Genomic DNA, 20016 nt, shown 5'->3' with positions numbered 1-20016 from the left:
CACTGGGCAAACAGGAAATGAAATTCAAAAGTTTGCGGGGCTTTTCCTGTCTACCTGGCCAGTGCATCCGAGTTCAGATTGCTGTCCAGAGCGGTCACAATGGTGCACTGTGGGATACCGCCCGGAGGCCAATACCGTCGATTTGCGGCCACACTAACCCTAATCCGATATGGTAATACCGATTTCAGCACTACTCCTCTCTTCGGGGAAAAGTACAGAAACCAGTTTAAAGAGTCCTTTATATCAATATAAAGGGCATTGTTGTGTGGACAGGTGCAGTGTTAAATCGGTTTAACACTGCTAAAATCAGTTTAAACGCGTAGTGTAGACCAGGCCTCAGAGACTATAAAAGGCCCTGGAAACCCCTCCATTTTGTCTTCAACCCTGCTTCTTGCCTCTGGAGGAACATTTCTGCAAACTGAAACTGTGAACAAAGGACTAACTGACCCATCCCAGCTGTGGATGTACTCCAGAGACCTGCTACAAGCCTGAACCAAGAACTTTGCCATTACTGTATGTAATTGTTCCATTTAACCAATTCTATCTCTCTTCTATATCTTCTTCCTTTTATGAATAAACCTCTAAATTTTAGATTCTAAAGGATTGGCAACAGCTTGATTTGTGGGTAAGATCTGATTTGTATATTGACTTGGATCTGGGGCTTTGTCCTTTGAGATCGAGAGAACCCTTTTTTCTTTTACTGAGACACTGGTTTTCATAACCATTTGTCCCCATAACGAGTGGCATAGGCACTGACTCCAGGGGTGCTCCTGGGCTGGAGTACACACGAGGAAAAATTAGTGGGTGCTCTGCTCCCACTGACAGCCAAGCTCCCCACTCTGCCCTGCCAGACCTCACCTTCTCCTCGGCCTCCACCTCCTCCCATTAGCGCACCACGTCCCCGCTCCTCTACCTACCTCCCAGTGCTTGCCACCACCAAACAGGGGTAGCAAGCTCCATCAGGGAGTGAGGAGGAAAGGGAACATGGCACACTCAAGGGAGGAGGCAGGGCTTTGGGAAAGGAGTTGGAATAGAGGCAGGGAGAGGGCAGAGTTGGGGTGGGGACTTTGGGAAAGGGGTTGGAATGGGGGTTAGAGGGGTCAGGGCAGGAGTGGAGTCGGGGGGGCCGTGGCCACAGTGGGGTCGAGCACCCACTGGCACCAGTAGAAGTCGGCGCCTATGACCAGTGGCACTGTTGGTGATGCTGGGAAACTGGAGTGTCTAAGGGAATTGCTTGTTGGACTTGTGGTTAGCCAGTGGGGTAAAACCAAAATCCTCTCTGTCTAGCTGGTTTGGTTTGTCTTACTAGTAAAGAAAAACCAGCATTGGGCTGTAATCGCCCTGCTCTAAACAATTTGTCCTGAACTGATACTCTCAGAAGTGTCCCACTAAAGGGCAGCATCATTACAGAGCTCTTCAGGAAGTAGGTGTGTCTTAAAATGAGGGGAAGAAACATGGATTTTAATAAATCCATTGGAAAATTTCTTGAGGAAAAAAATGAGTGTTTGGTCAGTTAGACATTTTAACACAGGAAATGACAGGATGGAATTGAAATGAAGTGCAGAGACACTAGCTGATCAATAGTTTCTTAAGCAACCTTGTTTAATAAATTCAATATTTAACTGGCCTCAAGCAAGTTAAATTTAACACCTTAGGCCTTGCGTAAACCTACAAAGAGAGAAGATCCTATGAGGGCTTTGTGCGGGTGTGGTGCACTTCAAACTAGTAGAGTGAGAACTTCCTGTGCGATTTCAGATGACGCATTGCAGAGAGAATAATTCTTCCCTTCTCAGCTCCTATTGTCCATCTCCTTACAAGGCAGTGACAGAGTGATACCAAACTGTCTCTCTCTCCATCCCCAAGGGATTTTCATGAAGGACAAAATCATTTGTGAAACTTCAAGGTCTAGTTCCCGCAAGCCAGCCTCCTATCAAAGAGCTACAAAGGTATGAGTTCCACATTCTTCAGAGACCTTCATTATTAGAGCATGTAGTTGTTGTAAGAGGCATAGTTTATTACTTCGATATACTTCAAGAAATGAGTGGAATTAGTTATTGTCAGATAGACATATGTCTGCAACCTTTTACAATATTTTTCTTCTAATTACATTTTAAGAGAGACAGTATGAAATAAAGTACAATTTAATTATTATTATTTGTATTAAATGACTGTGGAAGGATTTATTATCATAGGCATTAGAATTCTACATTTCTGTACTTTATGCATCTCTGGTGCCGTATGTAGACTATCTAAATGTATATGGCAAATCTAGCAGATCAGCATAAATTGGGGAAGACCAGAGACCTAATATCTTAATTTTTAGAAAGGAATTTGACAGTGTTTCTCAAGAAATCTTACTTAGCAAATAGTCTTGGATAAGAACATAATCACTGAATTAAAAACTGGTTGAAGTACTGTGAAAAAAATGTTATGATAAATGGAAATAGACTGAGTTTAGTGTCATGGTCTTTGTAATTTATCATCTTCATCCTCATAAATAGTCTGGAAACTGGAGTACATAGCCTGTTAATGTAATGCAAACTAATATCATGTAATTCTCAGATGATGCTAAATGGAGGGTTGTTGCAAACACAAACAAGATCAGATAGATAACCCAAACACATCTGGAAAGTTTAGCAAAATAAGCAGAAAATGATATTAAAACTATAACATCTGATGTAATAATCCAACACATGGCTATTCAGTGGTAGGGAGAAATGGAAGCCAGTCCTTATGAAAGAAACCCAAGAGTGAGAGTAGAGAACAGATTAAACATGTGCTTGCAATGTGTTGTTTCCAAAAAGATAAATAACATTTGTGCATAGGTAGAAGTACTGTATTACAGGAGTGTCTCTCTATGGCTCTGTTGACAGTATACCTAGAATACCATACTCAATTCTGTGTACTTCCATTTTGAGTAATTATTATTAGTATTTTATTATTTATTTGTTGAACGCCTAGTGTGTAGCTGTCTGTACAGAATATAAAGGAGATGGCCCAAGATTTTCAAAAAATTCATGGAGTATAGGTCCATCAGTGGCTATTAAGTAGGATGGGCAGGAATGGTGTGCCTTGCCTCTGTTTGCCAGAAGCTGGAAATGGGTGATGGGATGGATCACTTGATGATTACCTGTTCTGTTCATTCCCTCTGAAGTACCTGGCATTGGCCACTGTTGGAAGATAGGATACCGGGTTAGATGGATCTTCGGTCTGACCTAGTGTGGCAGTTCTTATGATATGTTCTTAAAAATGGGTCTAAAGTTAGGTTCCTAAATTAATATCTAGGCATCTAAAAGTAGATTTATGTTCAAAAATATTGAGCACCCATCAGCGCCTCTAAAGTCTATGGTTACTAATGAAGGCTCAGCACTTTTGAAAATCTGGCTGCTTGAATAGGCACCCACACATAGACTTGGAGCCCTAATGTTTAGCATCCATTATTGAACTTTTTGGCCCTGGTCCCTAATCCAAAGATTTAGATAAATGTGGGGGTTTTTTTGTTTGTTTGTTTGTTTTAATTTTTTTTTAAAGGAAGAAAGTGGTTGGAAGTTATGGAGGAATTCAGAGAAAAGACATGCACTTTATTAAAGGGGCTGGAGGGATTGACTTATAAACAAGAAATGGAAGAACTACGTGTGTATAATGAACTTTGTGCAAATCCTGATTAAAAGGGGATGCGCAATAACTATTTAGAAATATTGAAAGTGTATCAGCATTGAAGAGGGAAATGGGCTGTTCAAGGTGGTGTGAGGCTGTAGAGCTAGATGTAAAGGGAGGGAGGTAAGACAAAAATGTTTCCCAAGGTAAGGGGTGTGTAAATCCCTCTGCAGGAAACAATAAGCTTAGGTTGGATAAAGCTCTAGACAGAATCCTATGATAAATATATGAAAGTATAAGCCCCAGTCTGTGTTCAGTGCAGGATTGCTGTATAGACCACATGTAGGGAGGGGAAGAGGGTCTCTAGTTCATCAGCTAGGGAAGGGAGGCAATCTCCAGACCCAAGTCCCTTTTCATCCCCTTCTTTATTGTTTACAACAATGAGAACAAACAAAAATGAGAAAAATAACACAACTGAAAACACTGCTCATAATCCCCAGAGGCTTCCCTGCTTCAACCAGCCAATGGGGAAGAGGATTCCTTTCCCCTGTGACCCTTCTGAACCCTAATTCCTGTTCTTCCCTGGTGTGTGAGAGTCAGGGATCCCTTGACCATTCCAGTCTGCTGCATTATCCTGTTACAAACTCCCAAAGGATGAAATAGATGACATTAATATGAGATTGACACTTTCACTTCTATCTCTGCAGCAAGAGGCCACATTCTGACCTCTTTTGGACTGTAACTCCAGTGATTTCCATGGAATTATGCCAGATGTACACAGTGGTGTCTCAGAGCATAACTTGGTCCCGTGACGCTGTACTGGAACTCAATGTGCATAGTACTAAAGGATATCACTCAGAGGAGGAGCAGGTGCACCAATCAAGTGTCAGTTCTTGGAGGCACTGGGGTCTAAAGTTCTGTTCCTAAATCCATATTTAGGTACCTAAGGTGGGATTTTTAACAAAAGTGCCTAAGTGATTTAGGCACATAATCCTTATTAAAGTCAGTAGTATAAAACAGGTGAAGAATCAGAACCAGAGCCTCTAGAAACCTAAGGGAGAGCAGAGAGGGGTATTCCATGTTATATTGTGCATGTATGACATATGTTGTAAGCATTTCCCCCAGCACAGCCATCCCTGTCAACAAGAGGAGGGAGCTGCAGTCCAGTTCCCACATTACCCAGCAATTGTCTGACTAGGGGCTCTTTTGCTACTGGCGCTGCCACTAACTATTGAGTTCTCCAGTACTAGGTGTCAGATTGTGTCCAGCCTCTCTCCACTGCCATAGCAAATGAAATCATAGCTCTGTCTTTTAGACTCCTAAATCTGTCCCCGGGGGGGTTATTTATTTGTTTGTTTTTCTTTTCTGAATCTCTCTAGTTTGTCAGTGTGTATTAATGTGTCCCAGATTCAGAACTAGGTGCCACATTCCAGGTGTGGTGAGAAGGAGGCATGGTTCTTCCAAACCCTCAGTTATTCTGCTATTAGATCCTGACAATTGCTGTTTTTTCTTTCTTAGTACATGTATCAGTTTACATCAGATCCCATTTTTCATCTCAGTCTACTGAACCCAACCTTTCTATCCCAGAATGCAACAGAAATGAATGAGCAGGCAGTGATCTATGCAGACCTGAAATTTCAAACTCCTTCCAAGAAGCAGAAGAAAAAGACACCTAAGAACACCAGGGACAAAGATGTTTGTAAGCATATGAGAACATATCTGCTATTACTGATATTTTATTGTCCATGTTAAATCTCTTCCTTGAGCTGTATGCATTGTACCTGACTTTATCTACTTATATCATTAGTGTCAAGTATCAGGGGGTAGCCGTGTTAGTCTGTATCCACAAAAAAAACGAGTCCGGTGACACCTGAAAGACTAATAGATTTATTTGGGCATAAGTTTTCATGGGTAAAAACCCTCACTTCTTCAGATGCATGTCCATGCATGTCCATGAATCTGAAGAAGTGAGGTTTTTTACCCACGAAAGCTTATGCCCAAATAAATCTGTTAGTCTTTAAGGCACCACCGAACTCCTGGTTGTTTATATCATTAGCTTTTTCTTCAGAGCCAGGCTGTCATAACCTTAGTCCCAGATCTGGACCTTAGCGTCCAAAATATGGGGGTTAGCATGAAAACCTCCAAGCTTAGCTACCAGCTTGGACCTGGTACTTGCTGCCACCACCCAAAAAATTAGAGTGTTTTGGGGCACTCTGGTCCGACTGAAAAACCTTCCCTGGGAACCCCAAGACCCAAATCCCTTGAGTCTCACAACAAAGGGAAATAATCCTTTTTCCCTCCCCCCCTCCAGGTGCTCCTGGAGAGATACACAGACACAAGCTCTGTGAATCCAAACAGAGTGACTCCCCCTCTCCGTTCCCGGTCCTGGAACAAAAGGGACTTTCCTATTCACCCAGAGGGAATGCAAAATCAGGCTAGCCACTTTAACACACACAGATCTCCCCTGATTTCTTCCTCCCACCAATTCCCTGGTGAGTACAGACTCAATTTCCCTGAAGTAAAGAAAAACTCCAACAGGTCTTAAAAGAAAGCTTTATATAAAAAAGAAAGAAAAAATACAAATGATCTCTCTGTATTAAGGTGATACAATACAGGGCTAATTGCTTAAAAGAATATTGAATAAACAGCCTTATTCAAAAAGAATACAAATCAAAGCACTCCAGCACTTATATTCATGCAAATACCAAAGAAAAGAAACCATATAACTTACTATCTGATCTCTTTGTCCTTACACTTAGAAACAGAAGACTAGAAAGTAGAACTACTTCTCCAAAGCTCAGAGAAAGCAGGCAGGCAGAAAACAAAGACCCCAGACACACAATTCCCTCCACCCAAAGTTGAAAAAATCCGGTTTCCTGATTGGTTCTCTGGTCAGGTGTTTCAGGTGAAAGAGACATTAACCCTTAGCTATCTGTTTATGACACAGGCACAGTTATTTTAGTAACTTGTTAACATCTGTCAGGCACTGAAATGCTCCTGGTATGGTACACTGTATTCTGGGCAAGGGGAGCAAAAGTTATCGTACCTTCGGAGCCCTGGAACACAGTTCTGTGATTGTGTTATCGCAAACCAATCCATGTCAATGGATGTTGTTGATTTGCCCTGTGTTCAAGGAGACACGGTCTCTTTAAATCATGCCTTGTGGTTGGAAGATTAAAGGAGGTGACCTGTGAATTCTCCTCTCCTTTCTGATGGGGATGGTATAATGGGATAGCCTAATTTTGGCAATTAATTGGTCTTTGACTATTAGCGGTAAATATGCCCAGTGGCCTGTGATGAGATGTTAGATGGGGTGGGTTTCTACAGAGAATTCTTTCCTTGGTGTCTAGCTGATGAGTCTTGCCCACATGCTCAGGGTTTAGCTGATCGCCATATTTGGGGTCAGGAAGGAATTTTCCTCCAGGGTAGATTGGCAGAGACCCTGGGGTTTTTTCACTTTCCTCTGCAGCGTGGGGCACTGGTCGCTTGCTGGAAGATTCTCTGCACCTTGAAGCCTTTAAACCATGATTTGAGGGCTCCAGTGGCTCAGACATAGGTTTGATACAGGAGTGGGTGGGTGAGATTCTCTGGCCTGCGTTGTGCAGGAGGTCAGACTAGATGATCATAATGGTCCCTTCTGACCTTAAAGTCTATGATTCTATGAAACCTATTCATATGCGAATAAAGTACTATTTTCTCTATGCTTTGCCTGATTGAGATAGTCAACATCATGAAGTCATGACGGATCCTTAATTGTCCATATTTATTTACCATCCCAGACCTTTAAGATCATTCCTGTCCAGCAGAAAACTTCTTGAGCTACAGAGGATTTCCACTGAGTGTCCAGGAAGTTGAGCAGTTAGTTTTTGGGAAGATGACATTTAAAAACACTCTTTAAAAAAGTGAAAATAATAGGCTCCATCTAGAAGAGCATAATGCCAAGTGCCATGTTTCCTCTGAAATCAATAGTAAAACAGCTATTGACTTCAATGGGAGCAGAAGCAAGCTTTAAATCAAGGAAATAGCACTGGAAATGTTTAATGAGTTTATACATATTCTTAGTAGATCACAGTTCAATTTGTTTTGAAGTATGTAAAGTGAAATTTTACATTTCAAGGTTGTCATTAGCAGAATGCATGAGTCAAGGATAGTCAAATAGATACATTATCTTAACTGGATATTTCCATAACTTTTAATGCTTAGCTTTGAAACTGTAATTTTCTGATTATAGAGTATGTGCAAAGAGTTATATAAGTCACATGAATAACTTTAAATGTAACAACACTTTTGGGTGAGACTCTAAATAGGAGTCAGGTATTGGAAACAAGGTGATAAAATGCATATGCTGAATTCACAGGTGTTAGTTGTTTGACCCCAGTACACTGACAAGCTACTGCAGAAGATTGTGTTTTGGGACAAAACCTTTTAATAGCAAAGTTCTGCCATGCCTTGTGTACTACAATGACAGTTTTATGCGGCTATAGATTGTAAGTAGAGCTGTCCACTGTGATAAAGTCAGGCTGGATGGCTGCAAAAGGGTAGTCCTCTTGGGTGTTGGGAAGCGCTGAGAAGCACAGCTAAAAGCCCCTCCCCAGCCTGGGGAGGCGCTACTGAGCCCAGAACTCAACTAAAGTTGGGGGACAACGAAGGAAAACAAAACAGGAACAGGTGTGGAGGTCAAAGGTCCAAAACTAGTGAATCGGAAGTGGACACCAAGCAAGGAACCCTGGACAGTGCCCACTGTTCCTCAGTGCAAGAGGGTAGTCCTATTGGATACTAGGAAGTGGATGGGCGGAAGCCTGCCCACAGCTAAAAGCCCCTCTCCCGGCCTGGGGAGGAGCTACTGAGCCCAGACCTCAACTAAAGTTGTGGGTCAACGAAGGGAAAAAAATGGGACAGGTGTGGGGGCTCAAAGGACCATAGCTAGGGAACCAGAAGAGGACACTGAGCAGAGAACCCCGAACAGCGCCCACTGCTCCTCAATGCAAGAGGGCAGTGGAAGGCAGATATGTGAGCCCTAGAATGTTAAAGGCCCTTTTCCCTACAAACTGAGAATGGGTTACCTGAGGTTAATTAGAGATACCTGAATCCAATTAAGGGCTGCTGAGACCTTTTAAAATCCCTCCTCCAGTGAGAGAAGGGGAAGAGAGATAGACACTAGCTGTTACCAGGCTAGTAGCAGCAGGGAAGTAGCTTCTCCAGGAGGAAAGGCTCTGTTCCTCCCCATAGGGGAAGCAGACAAGCATGACTGCTGGCCAGAGGAAGGACTGACACCCCAGGACTAACAACAAAACAACACCTCATCCCAGCGAGGAAGCAGGGAAAGGTATCGCCCTTTGTTTGGGTCTATGGGAATATTTTCCCTTTTTTAGTGAGGAAGGAGCAACCCTTAGGCTTATCCTCATGCCTACCCTGGAGACTCAACCAAGTGAGCACTGAAGGGTGAAGGCAAACCCTGCCTGAGTGGGACTGATTACACCAGCCCCACCATCGCCAGAGGAGAGAAACTCTAAGCCTGGCAAGAGAAAAGAGGTGCCTTGCCACACGACCTTGTCAATGCAATGAATAAAATTCACTGTTTCTATGCTATAACCCAATAGCAATAAACGAGGAGGTGGTGACCTGCACAAAACTGAAATGCCATAATGCTTCTGAGCAACAGAGGAGGCAAAGGACTACGAACCCCCAGGGCAAAGGTACTGTGTGCTACATGCTGCTGACTCCTATCATTCTACTATTTAACTGTTCATAGTGTAACACCTCCCTTGAATTGTATGAGAACATTAAAAGCAAAACTCCATATGAAGAATCAGGATTTAAATACCCCAAATCAAGACATTCGATGGCTAAGATGCCACAAGCATTATCCACCTGGCCTCCTTGCACATTCTTTATATTAAGATATAAAATTAATCCTTAAAAATAAATTCAGAGCAGTGCTATGTATCCATGTAATACAGGGAACTGGGCCAGATTGTTCTCAGCTCCTTTATGAATGTTTGCAGGGAGAGGAGCAAAGTGGCCCGATATTCTCTTCCTAGCTGCAGGGATTGTTCCCTCCTAGAACCTACAGACACATTGGCAACCCCAAAGTGGATGGAGGGAAAAATACAACTATGGCCTTATCTGGCCTCCTGCCCCCAAAGCCAACACTAGACATAAGCAGACTAGGACATTGCTTAGGTCCCCAACCAGCTCCATGGGGCCCCCATTCTCTTTTTATTATAAAAACTTTCCTGTTCTAGAATTAAGGGGCACAAAATATTTCTGCTTAGGGCCCACAATACACTAGCACCATCACTGCCTCCCCCACTAGGTAACACAGGGGAGCAGCTCCATCATCCTATAAGATGGCACAGTGAATGCTCTCCCCTTGCACACTTGATAGCTCAGGGAGGGACTGTGCCTCAGGAGACACAATCCCCACCCAGATCTCCTGTTGGGGAGACTCCACACTGGCCCAACTCAAGGCAATTCCTAAAAGGCACAGCGGAGGCCTTAATGGTGGAGGGAGGGATAACTCAGTGATATGAGCATTGGCCTACTGAACCCTAGGTTATAAATTCAATCCTTGAGGAGGCCATTTAGGGAACTGGGGTAAAAATCTATCTGGAGATTAGTCCTGCTCTGAGCAGGAGCATAGACTAGATGATATTCTGTAATTCTTTTTTTAAAGGTGCCCTTGAAGGTGGAATTCCCAAAAGGGAAGGGGAAGCCCTTTTTATTCTTCCTAGAACTCTTTGTTCTGAGCCTCCTTAGCTTTATCCCACCTTTATAAGTGTACACAATACTAGCAGTGAATTAATATAATGCTTCCCCTCTTTCACAAATTGCTACACAAAAGCAATTTGGCCCACTGCACAGAGCTTCTAAATAGCAGCCAGTAGAGTTGGTTTTATTCAATCCCATGGTAAGCCTGGGCAAAGCATTTCACCTCTCTCTGTTTCAATTTTTCCCATCTGTAAAATGGGGATAATAGTTGCCAACCTTTTTAAGTGCTACAGTTGAAAAGATCCATATAAGTGCTTAGGTGGAAGAAATATCCCTTAATGGTGTTCTGCTAGGACCCCAGAGCACAGTTCTGTGCCATCAAGTCCTACGTAAAACAGTCTACCTCCTTACTAAGGCTTTGTTAAGACTAGATCCTGCTGTCCGGGTATCTTGACCTGTACAACTTTGAACAGGACAAGAGTTCTCATTCCATAGTTCAAGAGCCCTGACAACATGTTCTGACATGGCTGAATATGTGTGAGGGTAGGAGGAGGAGAATGAATACTTGTGTGCAGTTGAGCTGCATTTCACTAACACAAAGAACACAAATGGCTTATGCCTCGTTTGGGGTTTAAAAGCATTTCCCCCCATAATTCTGTACTTCTTCCTTTTCTCTCTCTCAGATTCTTCTGCTCTGGCTCCTGCATGGAGGCTCATAGCAGGGATTTTGGGGATCTCTTGCTTGGCTTTGCTCATAGCAGTGGGGGTCTTGGCTGCGAATGGTAAGCATGAGCAAAGTAGAAACTGAGAGACAAGCTCTGTGCTGGCATACTCCTTGTGTAACTGCTGGAGAGTAAATCTCACAAGGTGTAAGCCAATGAAGAGCTGTAATCCTTAGCTGCTCTGAAAATCAGGCCACTTATTTAGATGCCTAATTATGGCTTTAGGGGGCTTGGAATGGAGAGCAGCTGGATTCTGTCACATTCTCTCCCCTACACACACCCAAACTGCCCCCCCCCACTTGCAGAGTTTCCCGGGAAAACTGCAGCTGACAAACCTCTGGCATAACAACTCCAACTGTCCATATAACCCAAGAGCCAGAAGGGGTGTAGGGTCCTCCAGTACAAATATGAAGAACAGACTTTCTGTGGACCCCTGCAGAATCATGAAGTTGGTGTCTAATCACTGGCTTCAGCCTCAAGGGACAAAACACATCCCCCTATGTGAGCATTCCTCTGGACTGAAACTCTCATTGAATTTCCTGTCCATAGTGTAAGTGTCCTTGTCTTTCTTGAAAAGATTCCAGGGCTTTCCACTTACCACTTTCTTCCTAAGAATCTGATTTTTCTGTTTTGGAGTCTAACTTAGAAAATAGGATTTTTCTGCTTTGTGGTCACTGCAAACATCACCTGTATTCAACCCAGATGATGGAATCAGGAGGTTTTCAATTGCTATTTTAGGTGAATTTTTAGACAATCAAGATTTTCAGCCACACGTTTTTTCTCAGGGTCTTTATGTACAAAATGTTATTTTTAAGATGACTTTTAACAAGAAAAAGTACTTATAACATATCATGGTGTTCTAACAATAAAATAGACACTCTTGCCAATAGTATAACCGTGGGTAGAACTTGGACCTGTGTTTCTTTATAAGGCATAATATATTGATCTCTAAAACCGTGCTGCAATTTACTTTTAAGTGGTACATTACATTGTTATATTGCTTTGGCTTTAAGTTTTTCAGATCTCCCTTGTACCATGTAGACAGCAATATAACCTCACCCAGCACTGGGAAATTATCCAAGGTAAGAACGGAAACCTGCCAATGGCTTTAAACAGGAAAGATACAGGTCAATTGGCTTCAGGAGGGCAATATTTTTCTTCTATGTGTTGTAACTTTAAACTGAAATAATTTCATATTGAATTCCCAACACTGTTGCTACACTGATGGATATCAGAGTATGACATTTTGGTTAATTAGATTCCAGTTCTTTTTATCCTTATTTACCAAAATTTTACATTCTTTGAAAAACTCAAAAGTGAGTCTTAAGGGAACATAATGGAGGCTAAGCTGGTTTAAGTCACATGTTGAAAGACCATGAGAGAGAACGGTAGGGAGGAAAAACAATTAACAGGAGGGAATAATACAATCACAGAAATGTAGATCGCAGAAGGACCTCAAGAGGCCATTTAGTCCAGTCACCTGCACTAAGGCAGGTCCAAACATACCTATATCATTCCTGACCGATGTTTGTCTAAACTGTTCTTAAAAACCTCCAAAGATCAGGATTGCACAATCTCTCTTGGAAGACTATTGCAGTCCTTGAAAATCCTTATACTTGGAAAGTTATTTTTTCTAATATCTAACCCAATTCTCCCTTGTTGTAGATTAATTTGATTACTTCTTGTCATCTCTCAGTCTTCTCTTCTCTACACTAATCAGGCATAGTCTTTTCAACTTTCCTCATATGTCAGGTTATCATTTTTGATGCTCTCCTCTGGACTCCCTCCAATATGTCCACATCTTTTCTTAAATGTGGCACCTAGAAGTGGACACAGGACTCAAACTGAGGTCTCACCAGTGCTGAATAGAGGGACAGTTACCTCTGATGTCTTACATATGACATTCCTGTTAATACACTCAAAAATGATATTAGAGTTTTTTGTAACTCCATCACACTGGGGGCTCAGACTCAATTTGTGATCCACTATAAACTCCAGATCCTTTTCAGCAGTATCACTGCCTAGCCAGCTATTCTCCATCTTGTAGCTGTGCATTTAATTTTTCTTTCCTAAGGCCTGGTCTACACTAGGGGGGGATTGATCTGAGATAAACAACTTCAGCTACAAAAATAGCATAGCTCAATTTGATGTATCTTAGATCAACTTCGAATCACTTTGCATCCTCGGGACTTGGGATCAACAGCCGCCACTCCTCCATAGACTTTGCTTCCGCCTCTTGCCGAGCTGGAGGTCAGCAGTCGATGGGAGAGCAATCGGGGATCGATTTATTGTGTCTACACTACACGCGATAAATTGATCCCTGATAGATCGATCACCACCCGCCGATCCAGCGGGTAGTGTAGACATACCCTAAGTGTAGTACTTTGCACTTTTCTTTAGTGATTTTCATCTTGTTGATTGCAGACCAATTCTCTAATTTTGCATACGAAACCTGTCCTCCAAAATGCTAGCAACCCCCTCCCCCCGCCTCTTGGTGTTATCCAAAACTTTTATAAGCCTGCTTTTTACTCCATTATCTACATCACTAATGAAAACCTTGATAATACTGGCCCCAGAACCCTGATAACTATCTTTAAGTAAGATATTTCAACCAGTTTTGTATGCACCTTATATTAATTTCATTGATACCATATTACTTCAGCTTGTTTATGATAATGTCATGTGGGACTGTGTCAAAAGACTTACTAAAATCAAGATATATAATGTCTACAGCTTCCCTTCTATCCACTAGATCAATAGCCATGTCAAAGGAGGAAATTAATTTATTTTGGCATGACTTTTTCTTGATCAATCTGTGTTGTCTATTATGTATCACCCTATTTTCCTCTAGGTGCTTACAAATTGATTTTTTAATATTTTTTCTAGTATCTTTCCAGATATCAAAATTAGACTGACTGGTCTTCTTTGTTCCCCTTTTTTTATCATCAGTACTATGTTTTCCCTTCTCCAGTCCTCTGGACTTCCCCAGGAGTTCTCAAAGATATTTCCTAATGATTCCAAGATTGCTTTAGTTATTCCTTAAGTACTCTAGGGTGAATTACCCCAGGCCCTGCTCACTTGAACAGGTCACTATTATTTATATCCTGTTCTTTCCCTGTTTTGGCTTGGGTTTCTTCTCCCTTGCTTTTAATATTAATTGTGTTTAAATATTTGGTACATTTACCTTTTAGTGAAGGTATTAAACACCTCACCCTTGATATAATTCATTATTAGCTGTCCTTTGTGCCAAGTCAAGGACTTGAATTTTCCTTCACTTTTCTCTAGCACCTAATGCATTTAGAGAAACACTTTTTATTATCTTTTATGTCTTTTACGAGGTGTAATTCATTTGGTCCCTTGCCATTTCTGATTTTGTTCCTACATGCTTCTGCCATTCTTTTGTACTCATCCTTCACAGATTGTCCATGTTCCACTTTTTGTTAGATTCCTTCTTAATATTCAGTTTGTTAAAGAGCTCTTGATGGTGCCATACTGGCCTCTTACTATTCTTCCTATCTTTCCTATCAAACCCCACATTAAGCACAGGCAGAAGTGGGAGGGGAGCCTCTCCTGCCAAGCAGCAATCAGCCTGGCCTCACCCCCATGCAGCTACCACAACTGCCAATCATGGAGGCATGGACACACAGCTGCAATCAATAGAGGAAGCAGGGCTGCTATAAAAAGAGAGAGTTCAAATAAGGAAGGGAGGGAGAAAGGCCTGGGAGATCAAAGGGGTAATACCCTCCCCCTGCAGCTGGCTGCCTCCAGAAACGCAGCCTGAAGGGGCTGAAGCAGATCACTGAGCCTAACTAGAGCCAGGGGCCAAGAACTGCCATTCCCAACAGAGACCTCCTGAAAGACCACAGAAAGAACCTTCACACCGTGATAATTTGCTGCTGTACCTTTAATATTGTCTCTCTGAGAAACTGCGAACTTTCCTAAACTCCTTATTCCCTTAGATTTTCATCCCATGGCATCTTACCTACCAGTTCTCTGTTAAGAAGCTATAAGATAAACTAGTCAACCTCCCACTTTAATGTTTTCCATCTCATCTCTGGTGCTTCTCAGCATGTAGGTTTCACAATCTTAGATTCCATGACACTTACATATCAGTAAGTGAGTGATAAATGGAGACTAACTCTGTGTGAAGGAGCCTCACTTACAGATCACTGAATTTTACCCATTGTGCAAGACTCTTGCTCAATAATTACTAACAAAGAAACCACCAATTAATTACAATAGCACTCACACTTGATGTATAGAATCCATAAAATACACAAAATTCCCCTGAGGAAAAACAAACAAACAAATGTGATTGTGTATAAAAGGAAAGTGATGTAGGCATAATAAGAATTACTTTATTTGCTATAGAACAAGAATCCTCATGCCAGCATCAAAAGACGAGCAACCATGTCAATACTTGTGACTCTAAAGATGGTTTGGAATGCACTTAATGCAAAATCAAATTACAACAGAAAATGGATTATCATAACTTGACCTTAATACTTCTAATAAAGTAACATTTAGAGGTCCCAATCAGGTATAGGTCTCACTCATATTAGGTTGTGTACAAACACACCATAAGAGACAGTCCCTATATGAGAGAGATGATAAATTTAATGCAGACAAGACACCATAAATGGATGAAACAATGAAATGGAGGAGGGAGGACAAGGGTAACAACAACAGAAGAAATGTAAACTGTATTTCTTTTTAAGGGTGGAAGTTTCTTTGTCCAGAAAATTGGTTTCCCCATGGAGAGAAATGTTACCACTTTTCTACTGAATCCAAACCTTGGCTGGAGAGTCGAAAGGCCTGCTCTTCTCATGGCTCCAGACTCCTCCTGATAGAAAACAAAGAAGAGCTGGTAGAGTATCTTTGTCTTTGGAAAGCTGCATATACAAAACAGCCAATAGAAGATTTGTCAGTGAAAAGAGGATTGGACAATGAGATTTGGCTTCATTTGCTATCTTGCTTTATGTTTTTTTCTTGAAGGCTAATTTCCTCACACCTCCTCTTCTCTCCCCAGCACTAGAGCCATAATTGAACCCTAAATTAATTTAAAAGGCACCTGTTGCAAGGCAAAACCCCAGTGTCACCAATACTTTTCATATTCAAGGTACATATATTACTGTAGCATAAGAAAAACCTGTACATCACTCAGGGCATTTTTCTCTTTCTCAGAAGTGATCTAGGGGAAGCATTGTCCTCTAGACAAGAGAGGGAATAGAGATTAACCAACAGAGGAAGCTGTCACAATTTCTACAGCAAACATGTCTGGAGGAAATGAAGACTGTGATCAGTCTTGCCAAAGGAGTTGATCACCCATGAGGCTGCCTCGCCATATTAATCACACCACTGTTAGCCACATCACAGTACCTGATATCCATACACTTGTGAAACCAACAAACACCTGATGCACATACACCCATGCAATGAGCAGGGAGACGAATTAACTGTCTTTGTCTTTGTACAGGATTTCATAAGACTTCTCGCAACTTTTAGCTGGATAGGATTATCACGTGATAAGACTGACAGGCCCTGGATGTGGGTGAATGGCACAGCTTTCTCCACCGACCAGTGAGTTCCAGACACAGCTAGAAACTTCTAATTTCAATAAAGTGCAGTGACAGTTCAATGAGGGAGAGAAACACAAGCTTCAATAACAAGGAGTGCATTATGTAATCACTGAAATGTATTTTAAAATTCTATGGGGGCCCAAATCAGCAGAGGGTGGTGTAAGTTAAGGTTAAGGTGTATTGACAAACAGCAATAGGTGATGAAACACCAAAAGTGGAAGTGAAGTGGCTGCTTCAGGTCAAGAATAAAGTGCATTGGCACAACTGAGGGGAGTAGTGACTCAAAAAAATTAATTGAGAGAAGAAGTTGTGTGTCATGGCTGAGGTGCACTGGCAGATAAGTGAGAAGTGTGCACAGCATGAGATGCACTACTCCTGACTCTAGCCAAAACAGTTATTCCCTGACATTCATAAATACCAAATTTACTGATGATTTTTTTAGTAATGGCTCCTCTGCTTCTCCACAATTGCTTTGTTGTTATTAAAATTATTTGTTTTGCCATATGTTTAAGTTACTGACATGTTTACCTTGAAAAAATAAGGTAGCAATAGAGATATGACCAGAATGACTTCAAGTAACATTTTATTCTATCATAGGTTTGCAGTAAAGAAAGGATACATTGATGGTAATTGTGCACGTGTCACAAGTGGAGAGCTCTCCTCTGGTCCATGCAAAGATGAAAACCGCTATATTTGTGAGCAGCTGGTTTTTTTGCCAAAGCCTGACATATCGGCATCAGATGGATAATGGAAACCACAAAATCTGGGGCATCACAAACACCGTGACAAATATCCCCAATAAATACTACCACTCTCATCTTTTCCTCTTCAGAGGCTGCCTTTATGTTGTAAAATTGTAACACACTTTGCTGTGACCACATATTGTTTATGAGTCTCTGTCAAAAGGAGCTAGGGATGGCCACTCAGAGTAGAAACCAGATGGTTAAATCTGATAAACCATCAGAACCTGGTGTCTTTTTCTTTTCCTTTCCTTTTCCAGTTCATTGATAGTTTATTTTAAAACAATAATTAGGTCACTCTCTGGTTCAAATAGTTTTCTTTCAATAAACTGGTAAAAAAAATCTGATTTAATTGCCAGCTTTTGTTTTTTTGTTTTTACTTCGTTGCTTTGCATTCAATCACAGAAGAATTGCCATGATGAAGCAATACAAAAACAAGTATAATGTTGATTAAACTAAAAGTACCTTTGGAGAAAAGTAGTTTATAGGTGTTCTTTAATAGTGTGGTGGGGTGGACTGAACTGGATGTCATGAGCAATCAATATCCATGTCACAGGGGCCAACACAGCAAAGGCAAATTCATGTACTCCCCATACTCCAATCCATCCCAGCTTCTCAAATCACTAAGGAAAGTTACAGGTGCATCATAAACAGGATGAGAGCAAAGGACAAGCCCTGCTGTGAGCTGTAGTAGTCGCCGGGGAAGAGGTTCTCATTGACATCACTGGATAATTAAAGATGCTGTTACACAAAATGCACAATTTGGGAGAGGATCCCACTACTGTACTATATTCCATGGACTGGGCATGGTCAAAAGGGACATTCCTTAACTGCACCACCTCAAGCCCAGTAAAAAGCTCTGCCCGGTGCGAAGGTATATTTACACCTCATGATCCAGTCAGTTCCTCTTTGTCCCCACTGGAGAAATGTTCCATGACAAGAACACTATGGTCTCTCTAGCCCACTTGTTACAAACCTCATGTCTGCTTACCAAAGTGCTCCCAATTTTTACATTTATGCCTAATGCTGTTGGGAATAGGCTTGCTTTCAACACTGCTAAATGCTGTGTGTCTCAAACAATTCTGATTTGAATGATTTTAAAATCACTGTGGACCAGGTATGGATCAAGGAGCCCTCCCAATAATTTCCACTGCACAAAAGTGGCCTTTCAAAATCTCCCAGAATCCTCTGCTTCTCAGTTTTGCACTAGGAAAGATGGAATATGTACCGACAGGGCATTGCAACTTACAGACTTTACAGCAGTGGTCCTGGAGATGCAGGACAAACTTGCAAACAGATTGCAGCAGCATGGATGTAGTAGAGATGCTGAACCATTTGTTTTTAAACCATTTCTACCCTACCCATTTGATAACTAATGGCTCATTTCCAAAGTGTAAACACAGCTGTGTTTTTATGAAATATTGTCTGTGTATAATGGAGCTGATCCTCTCAGTTATTGCTGTTGGGATGTTGCCAATTTCCTGTAAGGTGGGGTGACCAGCAGGGCTGGCTCCAGGCATCTGCGCAGGAAGCAGGTGCTTGGGGCAGCCAATGGAAAGGGGTGGCATGTCTGGGTTTTTGGCTGCAATTCGGTGGTGGGACCCTCAGTCCCTCTTGGAGGGAAGGACCGGCTACTGAATTGCTGCCAAAGAATGAAGTGGCACGGAAGAGCAGCCGCCGCTGATCACGTCTTTGTCTTTTTTTTTTCCTCTCTCTCTTCGTCACTTGGGGTGGCAAAAATGCTGGAGCCAGCCCTGGTGACCGGGTTAAAAGCATCAGTTACACTGTGAAGCACAGTGGAAATAGCTATAAATGACCATATTGTAAGCATTGGTTGGTTGGGGTTCATTTTTTTGTTTGTTTGTTTGTTTTTGTTTTTTTCTTGTATAAGAAGATATAGACTCCGAGGAATGCAGAAAACGCTGTAGAAAGGCCCTCCAAACTGATATTTTTGCACCTGCTGCTCTCTAATGTTTGCTGTTGCACTTACACAAACACACACACATTAAAACATTGATCTGATTTTTTAAACAAATATGAATTAATATGGAAATAAAACTTTAGCATTTTACTCTTCTTCATCTTCCTATCTGTAGCTTGTTCTGAGTGTGCTGGTCAGAGTGCCAGGCTTCTGATGGACACTTCCTGTGTGGCATAAGCCAGTGCCGTTGAACAGCATTTTTCTTTCTCCTGTTTGCTGTTGGTGGTAGTAGAAAAAGAGGACAGTCAGATGGTCTCTCTCCTCTTGATATTTAAATACCAGAAAGGAGTAGTGGAACAGAACCAGAATTGTTTGCAGCCTGAGAGAGAGATAATGTACGTTCACTCTGACATCTTCCTTCTCACTAAACATTAGCTCAAATATAACAGTATTGCAATATGAAGAGGCAAACATCCAGATTCTGTTGATAACTTCAGTCTGTTTCTTTTTTTAAGATTCAGGAAAAGTGTTCTGGTCTCAGGCCCATTATCTGTGGTGTGGATCTGCATCCCTCCTGGATAGTGAAAGCTAGTGGTAGGTCTCAGTTCTAGTACTGACAAAGGTGCTCAGTGCCTCAATTTCAGAGAAAAGGATCCCACTATGATTATGTGTGGGAAAGTTTGTATGAATATAACTTTCTCTTCATGTGATCAACTTGACTGAGTACCAATTTGCCATAAACTTTT

At 41.7% G+C, this 20016-nt stretch overlaps 1 protein-coding gene across 1 annotated transcript; it reads left to right on the top strand.

Annotated features, from left to right (window-relative positions):
- Nucleotides 1-1867: 1867 nt before the first annotated feature.
- LOC115644471 (natural killer cells antigen CD94-like) lies at nt 1868-17357 on the top strand. Its single transcript, XM_030548852.1, has 7 exons — nt 1868-1946; nt 5185-5296; nt 10992-11090; nt 12044-12157; nt 15749-15897; nt 16507-16610; nt 17207-17357. Exons 1-7 carry the CDS (start codon nt 1872-1874, stop codon nt 17355-17357), a joined length of 804 nt encoding a protein of 267 aa, XP_030404712.1. The 5' UTR covers nt 1868-1871.
- Nucleotides 17358-20016: the final 2659 nt, after the last annotated feature.

Source organism: Gopherus evgoodei, chromosome 1, assembly GCF_007399415.2.
Source record: "Gopherus evgoodei ecotype Sinaloan lineage chromosome 1, rGopEvg1_v1.p, whole genome shotgun sequence".
Lineage (NCBI taxonomy): Eukaryota > Metazoa > Chordata > Testudines > Testudinidae > Gopherus > Gopherus evgoodei.
This window is presented reverse-complemented; position numbering and strand designations above follow the sequence as displayed.

What these genes read in the sequence shown, in the direction of transcription:
- LOC115644471 (XM_030548852.1), top strand. Translation starts at nt 1,872, where the DNA reads ATGAAGGACAAAATCATTTGTGAAACTTCAAGGTCTAGTTCCCGCAAG. An exon ending in GGGGGTCTTGGCTGCGAATG is followed by an intron (nt 11,091 to 12,043) that starts GTAAGCATGAGC and finishes TTTGGCTTTAAG; the next exon opens with TTTTTCAGATCTCCCTTGTA. An exon ending in ACAGCTTTCTCCACCGACCA is followed by an intron (nt 16,611 to 17,206) that starts GTGAGTTCCAGA and finishes ATTCTATCATAG; the next exon opens with GTTTGCAGTAAAGAAAGGAT.